The 14,510-nt window shown below is 47.7% G+C and overlaps 2 protein-coding genes across 6 annotated transcripts in view; one reads left to right on the top strand and one right to left on the bottom strand.

The window, feature by feature from the left end:
* Positions 1 to 10,725, top strand: part of SCN8A (sodium voltage-gated channel alpha subunit 8) — a 184,698-nt gene extending 173,973 nt beyond the window's left edge. For 4 of the 5 annotated variants that reach the window (XM_036252944.1, XM_036252942.1, XM_036252945.1 and 1 more), the window contains 2 exons: positions 127 to 397; positions 4,170 to 10,725. In XM_036252944.1, coding sequence (XP_036108837.1) covers positions 127 to 397; positions 4,170 to 5,317 — 1,419 coding nt within the window. In that variant the 3' untranslated portion in view covers positions 5,318 to 10,725. The remainder of the gene's footprint in view (positions 1 to 126; positions 398 to 4,169) is intronic. The other variant, XM_036252941.1, reaches the window with a different exon arrangement.
* An 845-nt stretch (positions 10,726 to 11,570) lies between these two features.
* Positions 11,571 to 12,515, bottom strand: LOC118623777 (transmembrane and death domain protein 1-like). Its single transcript, XM_036251549.1, has one exon. It carries the CDS (start codon positions 12,513 to 12,515, stop codon positions 11,571 to 11,573), a length of 945 nt encoding a protein of 314 aa, XP_036107442.1.
* Between the last annotated feature and the right edge of the window lie 1,995 nt (positions 12,516 to 14,510).

Genomic DNA, 14,510 nt, shown 5'->3' with positions numbered 1-14,510 from the left:
TCCTGCTATCCTAATAGAGCAGCAGGATCGAGCTGGCTAGTATTCTAGAAAAGAAAGTAACTTCCACAGTCTGCTGAGAAAGGCTTTCATGGATCCCTCTGTTTTTCTCCCCCTCTACCCACCCAGAACAAAATCCAAGGTATCGTCTTTGATTTTGTCACTCAACAAGCCTTTGACATTGTTATCATGATGCTCATCTGCCTTAACATGGTGACAATGATGGTGGAGACAGATACTCAGAGCAAGCAGATGGAGAACATTCTATACTGGATTAACTTGGTCTTCGTCATCTTCTTCACCTGTGAGTGTGTGCTCAAAATGTTTGCCTTGAGGCACTACTACTTCACCATTGGCTGGAACATCTTCGACTTCGTGGTAGTCATCCTCTCCATTGTGGGTGAGTGGGGTGGAGGGGAAGGGAGAGGGAGGAGCCCTGACTGGCCTTGAGGACCAGATTCCTGGGAGAGCAACGAGTCACACAGGTCTGCAGTGCAGGCTGGTGTCTCTCTTAGCTGAAGCCCATGTGTCACCTTGTGGGCTTGCCCAGCAAGCGTCATGGTCAGTGTGCTTCTAGTCAGTGTTCATAGTAGTCTTGGGTTGTGAATTCTGGTTGAAGAGAACAAAAAGATTAGATTTGGTTCTTGCCCTCAAGGAGTTTAAAGTCTAACAGGGGCTTAAAAGAAACTGATTTTTTAATCCTCACCCAAAGATATTTTTCCATTTGTCTTCAGATGGAGTGGGAGGGAGGGAGGGAGAGAGAAGCATTGATGAGTGAGACACATTGCTTGGTTGCCTCCCACGCAACCCAACCAGGGCCAGGGACCAATCTGTAACCGAGGTACTGCCCTTGTCCAGAATTGAACCCATGACTCTTTGGTGGGCTGACACTCCAATCGCTGAGCCAAACCAGCCAGGGCAAGAAACTGATTTTTAAAATATGGCTACATATATAGTAGTATGGAATGAAAAAGGAATGGTAAGAGATTATTAAGTTGGATATTAATGAAATGGTCTAGGAAAACTCTTGTGGTGATGATAGTAGAGGTGCTGATAACGATGGCAATGCTCATTTCCTGAGATTTTACTGTGTGCCAGGTAGTTTGAGAGTTTCTTTACGTGAATTATCTCATTTGATCCTTATGACAGCCCAGGAAGCAGGCTATTTTATTATTTTCACTGTAAAGACATGAAGGTCACTCAACTCAGAGCTAGCAGAGGCAGAGCTCAGTTGGTTTTTTAACAGCAACTGTGTAGCATTTTGCTTCAACCTAAAGGCGTGGAAGGGGTGATGCTCTGGCAGACAGAAGAAATACTGTCCTATTGGTTGCCCTCCCAAAAAGTTTCCTTGCCTTCCTAAAAGACATCCTGAATGGTGAAACACTGCCTCAGCAGGTTTGACTGACAGGCTAGCAGAGAGAGTGCCCAAGACCCACGGGAACCAGTTCCAGAACTCTGGTGGCCAGGCTGGTTTAGCGAGGTGGCGACCATAGGCAACAGAAGGCAGCTGGCATCCACCTTGGCCTGTGCCACTTTCTAGTACTGTCCTCAGAGGCAACATGTCCAAATGTGTGTTGATAGATGGAACACAAATCCCATCATCCATCTCTTCCCAAGAAAAGAATCTCATGATGAAATAAATTACTTTGGGCAACATTGTACATTGAAATTCCCTCGGGAGGGTCACAGAACACAGTAGCCTCCAGAAGGGTCTTGGAAGTCCTGCTGCAAAGAATTGTTTAATACACCATTGCACCTTTATTTGATCACTACCCCCCTTTTCAAGTTATAATAATGATATCTTGCATTTTAATGGAATAGACTATGTGCTGGTCACCATTCTAAGTGCTTTGCATGTTTCAATTTAAAAAACCCTCACAGCAACCCTATAAATATCAGTAAACACAGAGCAGTTACTGAGACATGGGATTAGTAAGTGAGCACGTGGGGTTCAAGCCCAGCGCCCAGACTCAAACCCACAGTGTTAACCTCCCACAACACACACGTTGAACAGTGTGCCTTGTCCACTGTGCTCGCACTTTTTCCGCCCACCCATCGAGTGGAATGGAAAACCCGCAAACCAAACCATGCACTCTTTTCTCAGAGGGTACTCAAAAATAAAGATTTTATTTTATTTTATTTTTTATAATTTTTAGTTTTTTCCTCAACTGAGGACATTTTTCCATTTTTTGTTCAGATAGAGCGGGAGGGAGAGAGCGGAAGAGAGAGAGAGAAACATTGATGTGAAGGGACACATCGAGTGGCTGCCACCCGCACGACCAACCGGGGCCGGGGACCAACCGGGGCCGGGGACAAACTGCAACCAAGGTACATGCCCTTAGTGGGAACCGAACCCGGGTCTCTCTGTACCGCAGGCCGACGCTCCAACCGCTGAGCCAAACCGGCCAGGGCTCAAAAATAAAGATTTTGATGATCAGAATTTTTATTAAGTATCATTAATTTGTTCAGAAAGGAAAGTATAAATATCATCCTTTTAAATTCAGAGGATCTTAGGTGAAACTAGCCCTGGAACCTTCTAAAGGATCCCTTAGGTGGTGCTCCTGCTGCCTGGCTTCTGTCTGCCCATCACTCTCTGCTTTTCTCTGGGGACAAATATACATCCATCCTACAAAACACCACTTAGGCATCTTCTCTCTGAAGCCTTACTGATCACCATACTGGAATGCAAATATTACATATATTATCTGACTTTCTTATGGTCACTGGTTATGGCTTAATTGAAAAGTGAAAAGAAGAAAGCTGAGAAATCATCTTGGGTCCTGGCTGAGGTAGAGATTTTCTTGAAAGTTCAACCAGCTCATGGAATTTCAGCTCCAGATGAAGCTCCAAGAGGTGATCTGGCCTACTTTGAACTTAGTGCTTCTTGTCCTTTCCTGAAAGATTCTTTCCCAGCTTAAAACCTTCAGATAAGGGGATTCCATAGCCTTCTACAGTCTGTTACCCCAATATTTATAAATCCTTATGGCTGAAAGATATTTTTTATTTAAAGTAAATCTCTTACATCAGTTGAGGCCCGTGTTGTCTGATGCGGGCCTCAACAGCAAGAGCAGGCCCTGCAGGAAGACCGTGTCATTGCCTTCCCTGCAGCCGCCATCTCCTGACCTGTTCATCTCCTCCTCCGGCTGTGGCCCCTCGCTGGGCTCTCATTATTGCTCTGTGGTTTTAGGCAAGTGATCTGGTAGAGGTGGACTACTGGATGAATGTGAACAGAAAAAGCCCTCTGATTTGTACATTTTCACCATCTACTTTTATTTCCTACTAATGCCTTGACATTTTTATCTGCCGATACTGGTTTCAGAATTTAGAAGCTCTGAGTTAAAAGCACTCATGCGAGGTCTCGTTAGTTTTCTAGGCTCGTTTGGTAGGGTAGGGACATGGGGCAGTGAGAAACCAAACATGTCTTTTCAGAGCCAGGAAGAAGATACTTTGAAAATCGGTGGCATTATTTGGAATAACTAAGACATCACAGCCAAAGGGTAGTGAAGTCATAGGTGGAGCGAGGACTTCTCATCCGTTGTTTGTGGATATGGAAATTTGATAGCATTTTGAAAAGGAATCAATAACACCTCAGAAAACCATGCATGCACAAATCTGAAAATAACTAATTATCCTTGAGTGGGAAAACAGATAAATGAAGACCTGTTCATGAAATTCAACCATTATCATGAATAATCTAAAATTATTTTAACACCAGAGATCAGTCTTACAATGTTAAATCTCAGAAGCAAGTTAGGGATCTAAAAGTTGATCTAAGAAGATAGATACATTTTAATTCCTTAAGCATAGTAAAATGCTATCTATATATTACTTATGGATTCACACACACCAAAACTATAAAGGTACAGCAATTACACATACCATCTTCAGACTGTGGTTGTTTCTGGGGTGAAGAGGAAGCAAATTCAGTGAAATGCTAGTACTGCTTAAATCTGGGTGTTAGGTACCTGGGTGTCTATTTTATTGTCTTCTCTGCTTTTTTATATACTTGAAATGTGATTTTATTTTTTTATTATGAGAGTTCAGATTGAGTAGTAAGGCACTCATTCTGTAAAGTCATTTGAACTTAAGGGTTCCCTAATGCCAGGTGACATAGTAAAGAGAAAGGACGTCTCCGATCTCTGTAACATATCTTCTTCTATTCCTTTTCTTAGGAATGTTCCTGGCTGATATAATTGAGAAATACTTTGTTTCCCCAACCCTGTTTCGAGTCATCCGATTGGCCCGTATTGGGCGCATCTTGCGTCTCATCAAAGGCGCCAAAGGGATTCGAACCCTGCTCTTTGCCTTAATGATGTCCTTGCCTGCTCTGTTCAACATCGGCCTTCTGCTCTTTCTGGTCATGTTCATCTTCTCCATCTTTGGGATGTCCAATTTTGCATATGTGAAGCATGAGGCTGGCATTGATGACATGTTCAATTTTGAGACATTTGGCAACAGCATGATCTGCCTATTTCAGATCACGACCTCGGCTGGGTGGGATGGCCTGCTGCTGCCCATCCTAAACCGGCCCCCTGACTGCAGTCTGGAAAAGGAACACCCAGGGAGTGGCTTTAAGGGAGACTGCGGGAACCCCTCAGTGGGCATCTTCTTCTTTGTAAGCTACATCATCATCTCCTTCCTAATTGTTGTGAACATGTACATTGCCATCATCTTGGAGAACTTCAGTGTAGCCACAGAGGAAAGTGCAGACCCTCTGAGTGAGGATGACTTTGAGACCTTCTATGAGATCTGGGAGAAGTTCGACCCCGATGCTACCCAGTTCATCGAGTACTGTAAGCTGGCAGACTTTGCAGATGCCTTGGAGCATCCTCTTCGAGTGCCCAAGCCCAACACCATTGAGCTCATTGCCATGGATCTTCCCATGGTCAGCGGGGATCGCATCCATTGCTTGGACATCCTTTTTGCCTTCACCAAGCGGGTCCTGGGAGACAGCGGGGAGTTGGACATCCTTCGGCAGCAGATGGAGGAGCGGTTCGTGGCATCCAATCCTTCCAAAGTGTCTTACGAGCCAATCACGACCACACTCCGGCGCAAGCAGGAAGAGGTGTCAGCAGTGGTCCTGCAGCGCGCCTACCGGGGACATTTAGCAAGACGGGGCTTTATTTGCAAAAAGACAACTTCCAATAAGCTGGAGAATGGAGGCACACACCAGGAGAAAAAGGAGAGCACCCCGTCTACAGCCTCTCTCCCCTCTTATGACAGTGTAACTAAACCTGAGAAGGAGAAACAGCAGCGGGCAGAGGAAGGAAGAAGGGAAAGAGCCAAAAGACAAAAAGAGGTCAGAGAATCCAAGTGTTAGAGGAAAGCAAAAATTAAATATTGTACAGATTTAAAACTTGCAAGTGAAAGATTGTTTACAAACTTCCTGAATATTATCAATGCAGAACAGCTGTGGAGACATTTTACCCTGAAGATCTAGACCAAACGTAGTCTGCTTACCATGTAACACGGTTGCATCTTGAGCAGTGACCTGCCCAGGGCAAAGGACCCTGCTCCCTAGACTCACCGATTTTCTAATGCTTGGGCAGGTGGTTACTGCATGTTCCATATCAGTCAATGCAACTTAGAACAAAACTAAACAGGATACAAAAACAGAGGAGAGGCTGCCGGGACCAGCATATTTCCGTTGCAGCCCAATGGAATTTATTTTTTCATTTTGTTGATTCTCAGAAGCAGAAAGCGTCATTTTAAAAGTTTGTTCATGCAAACCGTATTTGCATTTCTACATTAGTTAAGCCAAGCAGCAAAAAGAAAACACACAAACATACACTCACATTTAGCCCATGTCATTTAATTGTCAGTTTCTTTGACATAAACCACATCTTCTCCACATGGGCTTCACATGGTTTGGAGATGGGTGGGGGAAAACAATCAGGTTTCTTCAGGCTGAGGAGGACTTGCTCAGGCCGATTCCAAACATTGTGCTTGTTCAATGCGTAGAAATGATTTGCATGATGGCATGCCGTGATCACAAGCCATGCATGAGCACCATACACCACAGGACACTACTTACTAATCCTGTCCCCTGCACTGGGTTAGCCTTCAGACAGGACCCAGCCCTGCACCGTTCACTGTATTTGGAGAAAAAATGGTAAGAGTTCCATACCTACTACAATTCTTTATGAATTCTTAGAAGTCTTTCGTATAACTGGTAGGGAAACAACCAACCAGTTGATTACCACCAACAAAAAACAAACCTAATTCAACAAGCAGATGGATCCGTTGTGTGTATGTGTTTAACAGACATCTCTAACACACCGCCATTGTCGCACATTTCAAAGGGGAACTGTTTAATGCTGCTCTGTGTCCCGTACGTGGGGGAACTTTGATCTCAAATGGCTTGTATTAATTATGTCACTGTAAAACCAAATCCTAGGGCTAAAAACAAAAATCAAAAAAAAGTTCATTTGTGTTTTGCAATATTTATGATGATTGTTTAGCCTTCATACTGGAGAACTGACACTTATTTGGGGTAGAGGTAAAAATGCTCTTCAAGGTAGCATGTTATCTCTAGGGGGAAATTTGGGGAACTTAAAACAAACTTTCGTTGGGGGTTAAGGGGTGTTCACTTATATAGTATCATGTCCTTCTGCATTGTGGCTTTCTCTGAGCTTGGGTCCACACGGAGAGGGGCTCAGACATTCTGAACAGTCCTCACTTCCAGAGGGGTTGTTGCAGGCTCACACACTGCATACTCCTCTTGCCGCCATCACATCTTCCACCAAGCAGGGCTTCCCTTACCCACAGAGGGGGGTGAGGGCAGCAGCATTGGGGCGGTGGCTATGGTTTCTTTCATTTATTGTGAGAATAAATCGTTACTGGTGGGGCCTGAGGTAGAGATGGAGCCACCTCTGAACCAAGCCCACTTGGTTTCTTTATTGCACTGATTCTCATGAGAAAGCGATTTAATATTAATTCTTAAAATGTTCCAGCTTCCCCCAGCACATTCCCTTTCAGCCAGTTTTGCTATCTGCTTAGCAACCCGCTCATTGTCATTGGAGAGTGGCTTTGGGGGGAGCGACCTATCTTCCATTCCATCTCCTGCTTTAGGGAAGACAGTTTTTAGTCCAGGGGTTTCTCATCTGACGACTAGATTTTAAAGCCAAGATGCTGCAGTTGAATGAGTCAGGAAGTCTATACAAAGAATGAGGAGAGACTTTAGCTTGCAAACCAAATCAAAATAAATTCTCCCTGAACCATACAATAGAGGGGGAGAGAACAACCCATAATCAGACACACCAATCTGCCTTGCAGTAGAAGCACTTTGGATGTATTTTCACAGTCCACCTGACTAGTTTTGCTTAGAACAAACCACAGCAAGTCAGTAAGCAGAGCCTTCTGTCTTGTTGGACCATTAGATGCTATCCAGCTCTTGTAAGCCTGCTTCTGCGGCCTCACCCGTAGAACTTTTGTACTGCACCCGATATGGGGTTGGGATGGCATTTCTTTCGGTGACCCTGCTAACTGCTAGGACGAATGTATAGTAACATGTACAGGCTACATCATAAACAGCACAAAACAGAAGCTGACATGTGTGGTTATTCTTTTTAAGAGAATTATAAATACTGTAATATATCATTTTATTTTATTAGCATGCCTTTTTGTAAATACAAATTATTAACTTATTAAATAGGAAATGGCTTCTGGCTTATGCCATTGTCATGTTTATTTTTATTTTTTATACTTTTTTTCCTTAGAACTTAGATGCTGTCAGCCAGTGTACATCCCCAAACCAGACAGACAGACAAAAAATTTTTTATTGCTAATGGTCTTTTCCAAAACAACAAATATATATTTTTGTTCCAATGTGCAATAAATTCTAACCACTTCTATGCAAGATTTGGCTAAACTTCATAATTGTTCTTAGGTTTGAGATGGGCAACAGAGCTATAAGATCCCACTCGGTACCCCAAGTGCTCATGCTAGTGATGTCATTGAGCTACTAGAGCATATTAATGAGGTTTTTCTGAGATCTGACCTTTTCCTCCCCCCAGACCTCACCCCAGCCCAGCAGGCTATCTCCTCAGTCACACACATGGACCTTGGTATCTGACACCCATCGGTCAGCTTCATAGGGAAGAAGCCACCTCCACTCTATTTGGAGTTTCACTTTTTTTCAAACTTTTCCCACCGTCTTTCCCCTCCCCGTTGTCCCTCCACCCACCTGCTCGCTCACTCTTTCACTCACTCACCCACCCTGCTCCACATTTCCTTGGTAGTAAATGACACCATCACCAGCAGTTTACACCCGCAGTTAACAGGCATTGAACTGAAAGAATCAGTGATGACGATTCTGTACGTCTTTACTGAGTGGGTAAGTGGCAACGCTTTGCCAAATATTAACGAAGCCAATAAAAAAGCAGCAGCAGCCACAGTATCACTGCACATATATATATATAGATATATAAATATAATATAAATATTTATTTTTTGTAGCCAGGTCCTTGGTGCAGTATTTATACTCCACAATCCACCTTTAAAAAAAAAAAAAAGGACAAAAAGCAAAAAGATATGTGTGATGCTGTTAATTTAAAATGCAGAGCCAAAGCCACTGAGCAGCAGCTGACATGGTTGCTGGTTTTTGTGAAAAACACTTTCCCCTCTTTCCTTAACCTCCTTGTTGCTTAGGACAAGGAGACTCCACCATTTAAAGCAGAGGGCGAGAGCAGGGAAGACTTCGGAGTCAGCATGACCGACTCCCACTCCTGGCTAAATGAGCCTCTTTGGCACCAGAAGTTGACCTGGGAGAGATCAACAGAAACTCCCAGTCAAAGCCCCTGGAATGACAGTGCCCAGAGTTATTTTATTTTTCGCCGCAACCAGTGTAAACTTGTAAAAGACCAATAGTGAAGATTAGTGTATTAGTGAATGCATGGAGGCCGACACTGCTCTAGATGAGGCGTGAGAAAATATACATCACTACTATAAGCCAAAAAAGGAAACAAAATAAAAATGACCCTTTTTACTGTACAAGGGAAGCCTGTCTTGGTGTTTTTGTTGCTTGACTGTCCCAATTCTTGAGTCCTGGGAGGGGTCTGGGAATTGGGACCTTAGCACAATTGGGGAAAGGAGGGGAATGGGAGAGAGATCAGGGCCTCTGGCAAAGTTCTGGCTGAGAAGTAGAGATTGGAGAGAAAAGCAAGGTCCTGACACCCCTCCATCCGCATTCACCCATTGCATGTGGCATTCCTCCCCTCCTGGGCTGGTGCTTAAAGGCCCATGAAACCCCTTGCTCACCAGTTCACCTGGCAGAGCCCCCAGAGATGATATCAGCCAACCTAGCTAGGCTGGCCTTACTTCTGCCTTTTTCACGAGTATGTGGGGAAAAAAATGTTCCCAATGCCCCAAAGCTCAGGCTTGCGCGATGCCCAACAGCCTCCACTCTGCTAACTAATGCTGGCCCTGCCCTCCATCACCCCGCAGATAAACCAACAGACTAGGGCTGGTCTCATTCACATTTGTGCAGGGGTGAGGGGGACCCCTGCCCTTCCCTCACCCTGCCCTGCTTTGGGGACATCCTTCTCTAGGCCATGTCTCCCGGTCCAGGAACACTCTCAGGAGGATTCTGAAGTGCCCACTCTAGTCTGCTCCAGTAGCTCCACTCTGGAGAGAAATGGCTGGTAGGTCAGTTCTCATCCATCCCCAGCCCCAGCCTCCAGGCCTACTGTGGAGGTGAGATTGCCATGGGTTATGACTTTGTGACGTGAGTCCTGGGCATCTTCTGTAACGATGCCTCTATCTTTTCTCAGATGTTGCCCAAAGTTTTGCAAAAAGTTTCATTCATTTTCAGGTACTCCCACCCCCTAAAGAATTGGCTGCAACTAGCCAGCCAGGGGGACATCAGGAGAGAGGAGGAAGTCTGGATTGGGAGGGGCCCAAGGTTTGCACAGAGTCTGCACTGTGGCTCAGCTCTGTGCTTTCTTGGATTCCGTTTTCAAGATTACCAAGATTTCCTCCATTAAAACGCTCCTGAGGCACCCCCTGCCCCTGCCCCCACTGTTGTTTGCTGTACATAGAGGCTAAGTGGGGTGGGGTGGGCAGGTGTGCACGTGTGGTGTGTGTGTGTGTGAAGAATGTATATAGGTAAAGGGGAGCGGGATCCAGTGGTTCCAGAAAAGGGACAGAACTCCTGTGTTCCATTCCCAGCTTGACCGCTGGCTCGCTGTGTGGCCTTGGGCAAGTCACTTAACCTCTCTGTGCCTCAGTTTCCCCATCTGTAAAATGGGGATAATAATACTGACCTACCTCACAGGGGTGTTGTGAGGCTTTAACTAAATGTTGTGTAAAGTGTTTTGAGATACAGAGGCAAAGGCACTAGGGAAGGGCAAAGTATTATCTGGACTTAAGGAAGATGAAATGGTACCATAAATGCTGCTACTCTGAGAGCCATTCTAAACTGCACTGCTCCAACCACCCCGCTTCTCATCACCAGGACAGCAGGTCGAGAAAATATCTTTCCTTTCACTTGCTTCTGGGGTTCGTGATTATTCTAGACACTTAATTTTTTTCCTTGCTGTATCTCCTTCCCTCCCCCCTCGACTTGTTCCCTGTTCCGTTTATGCGGAAATGGCAGAAATGCTTGAGAAATGAGAATGTATAAGTGGATTGGAAGTTTATAGTCTGAAATTTCAATTTTACTTTGTACTGTACATCTTTTTACTTTAGAATTTGCAATAAAGGGTTACGTCAAACTTGTTTTCAACTCTCCTCTTGGACTGGCCTGTCATTGTCATTGCTCTCGCACCAAATCCCCTTAGCCACGGGTGGGCGGGAAGTCAAGCACTCCCACCCAGCAGAACCCCACAGCTGTCCTCTTGCCTTCCCCTGTGACAGGGGACACAGTCTGAGCAGAGTCTATGTGAGCGCTCACCCAGGCTCGGGTCCTTGGATGGGCTGCCAGTGCCCCAGCCATTCAAGTGGTGAGAAACGTCTGTGGCTCTAGGCAGAGCCTCAGGAGGCCTCGCCAGAGTGGGAAGAGAAGCTTGGAGGCAGTGGGCACACCTCTGGTGGATCACCCCCTACACACTCGCGCAGGGCCTCAGAGTTAAACAGAAGCCAGCATTTTGTCCTAGTCCCATGATGTTTCCCAAGCTCCTTTACTGCTCACAGATCATTTCCTCTGGAGCTCACACTTGCAGCTCAGGCAGCTCTGGATTCAAAGCCTAACCATGCTCCTAAGTACACGTGGGTCAGGAACTCCTAACCAGAGTTTCCTTCTATGTAATGGAGATAATACCTTCTGCCTGGGTTTTCAAAATTAGATCAAATAATGTATGTAACTGCTTAGCATGGGGCCTGACACACAGTTCGTGCTCAGTAAGTGGTAACTTAGTGGAAGAATAATTTCTAAATAAGAAACTAAAGCTGACAAGAATTGGGAGGGCCTGCCTCCTACCCTCTGGTAGACGGCACGGATCTTCCTCTTCTATTTGCAGCCCTCCTGGCTACGACTGTCATTTCGCACGAGCTAACAAACCGATTGCTCCCTCCTTTGCTTGTTTTGTAACTTTTAAAATACGTCAAAGGTAGCACTCCATCAGATTGTGCCCACTTTACAGCCAGGGGCCCGGGGGTGAGGGAGGATCGGGCCCATCTGCAGCCCAGGTGGAATGGGCCCGGGCCCTTGGCGACAGGAGCTGCTCTTCGGTCAAGAGAGGCCTTGCCTCCCACCCGCCGCGCGCTTCGACTGGCCTGAGCCAGGCGGTGACGGGCGGGCCGGGGCTGCCGGTCCGCACCCGGCCGCCATCGGCCCCGGTGATCCACAGCGTGAGCACGATGAGCAGCGCCCCGGCGCCCAGCGACCCCACGAAGCCCGTGAGGAGGCCGAGCGCCAGCGGCCCGGCCCAGCCCGCAGGGCTGCGCTCGTACGGTGCCTGGGGCAGCCGCTCCACGATCAGCTCCAACGCGTCCCAGTCGGGCTCAGGGGCCGAGGCGCGGCGGGACCGCGGGGCGGCGGCGGGGGCCGCGCGGGCGGCCGGGGCGGGGGCCGGGGGGCCGAGCGGCAGGTAGCGCTGCCCGAACTTGCGCAGCTGCAGCGTCGCCTGCTGGTGGAGGTTCTTGCCCAGCTCCCGGGCCACGTCGGGGCGGCCGCAGCGCCGCAGGGCCCGGGCCACGCGGTCCCAGGGCAGAGCCGGGGCCTCCGCGGCCAGCCAAGCCGCCAGCCCCTCCCGGCAGCCGTCGGACACTTCCTCGGGGTCAGCCGCCAGGGCCCTCGCCCCCCGCCGCCGCCGGCCTTGCGACCCCGACGTGGGCCCTGGCGGTTCGGCCCGGGCCAACCGATCCTCCGAAAGCCTGGCCAGCTCGGCCTCGACGTCCGGGGCCGGGGTCTTCAGGAGCGACTGGAAATGGCTGCACTCCTCCGGGGTCAGCAGCTCGGCCAGACGGACGGCTGTGTGAGGACCTATGGCGTCCATGGCCTCGGCGGGAACCAGCACCCAGCCCCACAGCGCCAGGGCCAGGCCGAGGGCGCCGCCTGGAGCCGGCGCCGCCCGCGCCATCGCTTGGCGGTCACCTGGACCCAGGACCCACCGGCTGTGGGGGAGGAGCCAGAACGCCCACGGGTAGGAGTGGGATCCTAACATCCGGGCATGGTGGGAGGGAGGGGGCTTCCCACATTCAGCGACTGGGGCGAGGGAGCCCCGACACCCATGGACGTGGAAGGGGGTCTCCAATACACAAGATTGGTTGGGGGATCATCTCCCAACACACAGAACTTAAGAGGGAGGGTTTCACAAAACCCAGGAATTGGAGAGAGTGTCCCAATACCCCTGGATGGGTGGGACTCAGTCCCCTCTGAGACTGGGAAGGCTACCAGCCTGGCTATCCCACTAATGCCTCAAATTCAGCAAGTCTCTGGCATCTCTTCTAACCTATTTACCGCCCCTCCTCAGCCTCCACCAGAAGTCCTAGACCCCTAGCTCTCTTTTATCTCTGATATCCAATCAATACCTAAATTCTTTTCTTACCAGCTAAATACTAAATATTTATAGACTGTCATTTCCCATTCTCCCACATGGGCAGCCAAACTCTTACCCTCTGTTGTCCGGGTAAGGTAAGCTCCTCCTCCAGTCCCCACCTCCCTCCTTATACTCACTGGGGTCTCAATCACTAAACTTGTCCCCACTCCCCCAAGCAAGGGTAGCTCTGCCTGGGTCACTCCTCAGCTGACAGGTCTCTTCTGGAAAGCCCTTCCTGACTCCATCATATCTACTCCCACTGTTCTGCCTTTTTGTTGTCTCCCGCAAATCTTAGCAAAGGTTTTTTGAATCAGCGTGTGAATTCTTAACTTGCAAATCAGTCACGACCCATCCACCCACCCACCTAAACAGACACGAAACTCATCATAGAGCTTCAGCTCTTCAGAGCATAGAAGTTCCTCATGGCGCAGTGGTTCCATCCCAATGATTCCTCCAGCCTCACTTCCCCCCACTCCCACCCTCACTTTATGCTCTTATAACAAATCACAGATTGCCAGCCTCCATAGCAGTTGCCAGCCTCCATAGCTTTGTCAGCTGTACCCTCTCCTGTCCAGAAAGTTTTTCTGACACCCTACCACCACCATCATGAGTCTTTTCTGGACATTCTTGAGATAGACTGTGCATCCTGCATCATAGACACTTATCTGGAAATTAATTCGAGGATTTATTCAGTGTCTTCCATGTACCAAATGTTGTGCCAGGCATGAAAATAAACATTTTCATATGGTCCCTCCTCAAGCAGCTTTATGTAACTGTATTTTCAAATGATCCATTTTTCAGCTTTCCCCACCCTGTATTGTGGGCTCTCCAGAACAGTGGCTGTGCTTAATCATTTCTATATTCTGTGCCATGCAGTGTCCACACAGAGTAGGTGTATAACAAACCAAATGTCTGGACATCCAAGACACAAGAGAGTTGGGGTTGCTGAAGCCTGGAGCAATGCCCTGCAGCCCCCATGTCCAGGCACACCCTCAGTTGTTTCTCTGAGGGGAAACTGCTTTACCTCCTGAAAGCGTGGTGTATACACTAAGCCCTGAGCCCTGGGTGCACGACTTCCCTTGCACTCCGGTGCACTTTCAATAATTTTAGAGCATTTATGAAGGACCTCAGGAAGCATGAGTCTAAACCTCTCATGAGTGTATCCACACAGCTTTTTCAGCAAGATACTCCTTCCTAGTTTTTTTTTTTTTTTTTTTTCTTCTTCTTCTTCATTGATTTGAGAGAGAGAAGAAGAGAGAGGGAGAGATAGAAACATCGATCAGAGATAACATCTATTGGCCACCTCCTGCATGCCCCCAACTAGGGATCTGGCCCCCAACCTGGGCATGTGCCCTGACCAGGAATCGAACCGGCAACCTCTTGGTATATGGGTCAATGCTCAACCACTGAGTCACACTGGCCGGAAAACTTCTTCCTAATTTTATCAGTCTCGCAGTTTATGATGAGTTGTCAAAGACAGTTTGAGGATTGACAAATGGTGGCAAAGGATCCTGTGTGACTTTAAAGACTAGAACT

The sequence above is a fragment of the Molossus molossus genome, unplaced genomic scaffold (assembly GCF_014108415.1).
Source record: "Molossus molossus isolate mMolMol1 unplaced genomic scaffold, mMolMol1.p scaffold_m16_p_10, whole genome shotgun sequence".
In the NCBI taxonomy this organism is placed as follows: Eukaryota; Metazoa; Chordata; class Mammalia; order Chiroptera; family Molossidae; genus Molossus; species Molossus molossus.
The sequence above is the reverse complement of the archived record's forward strand: the minus strand, read 5'-3'. Positions and strand labels throughout refer to the sequence as shown.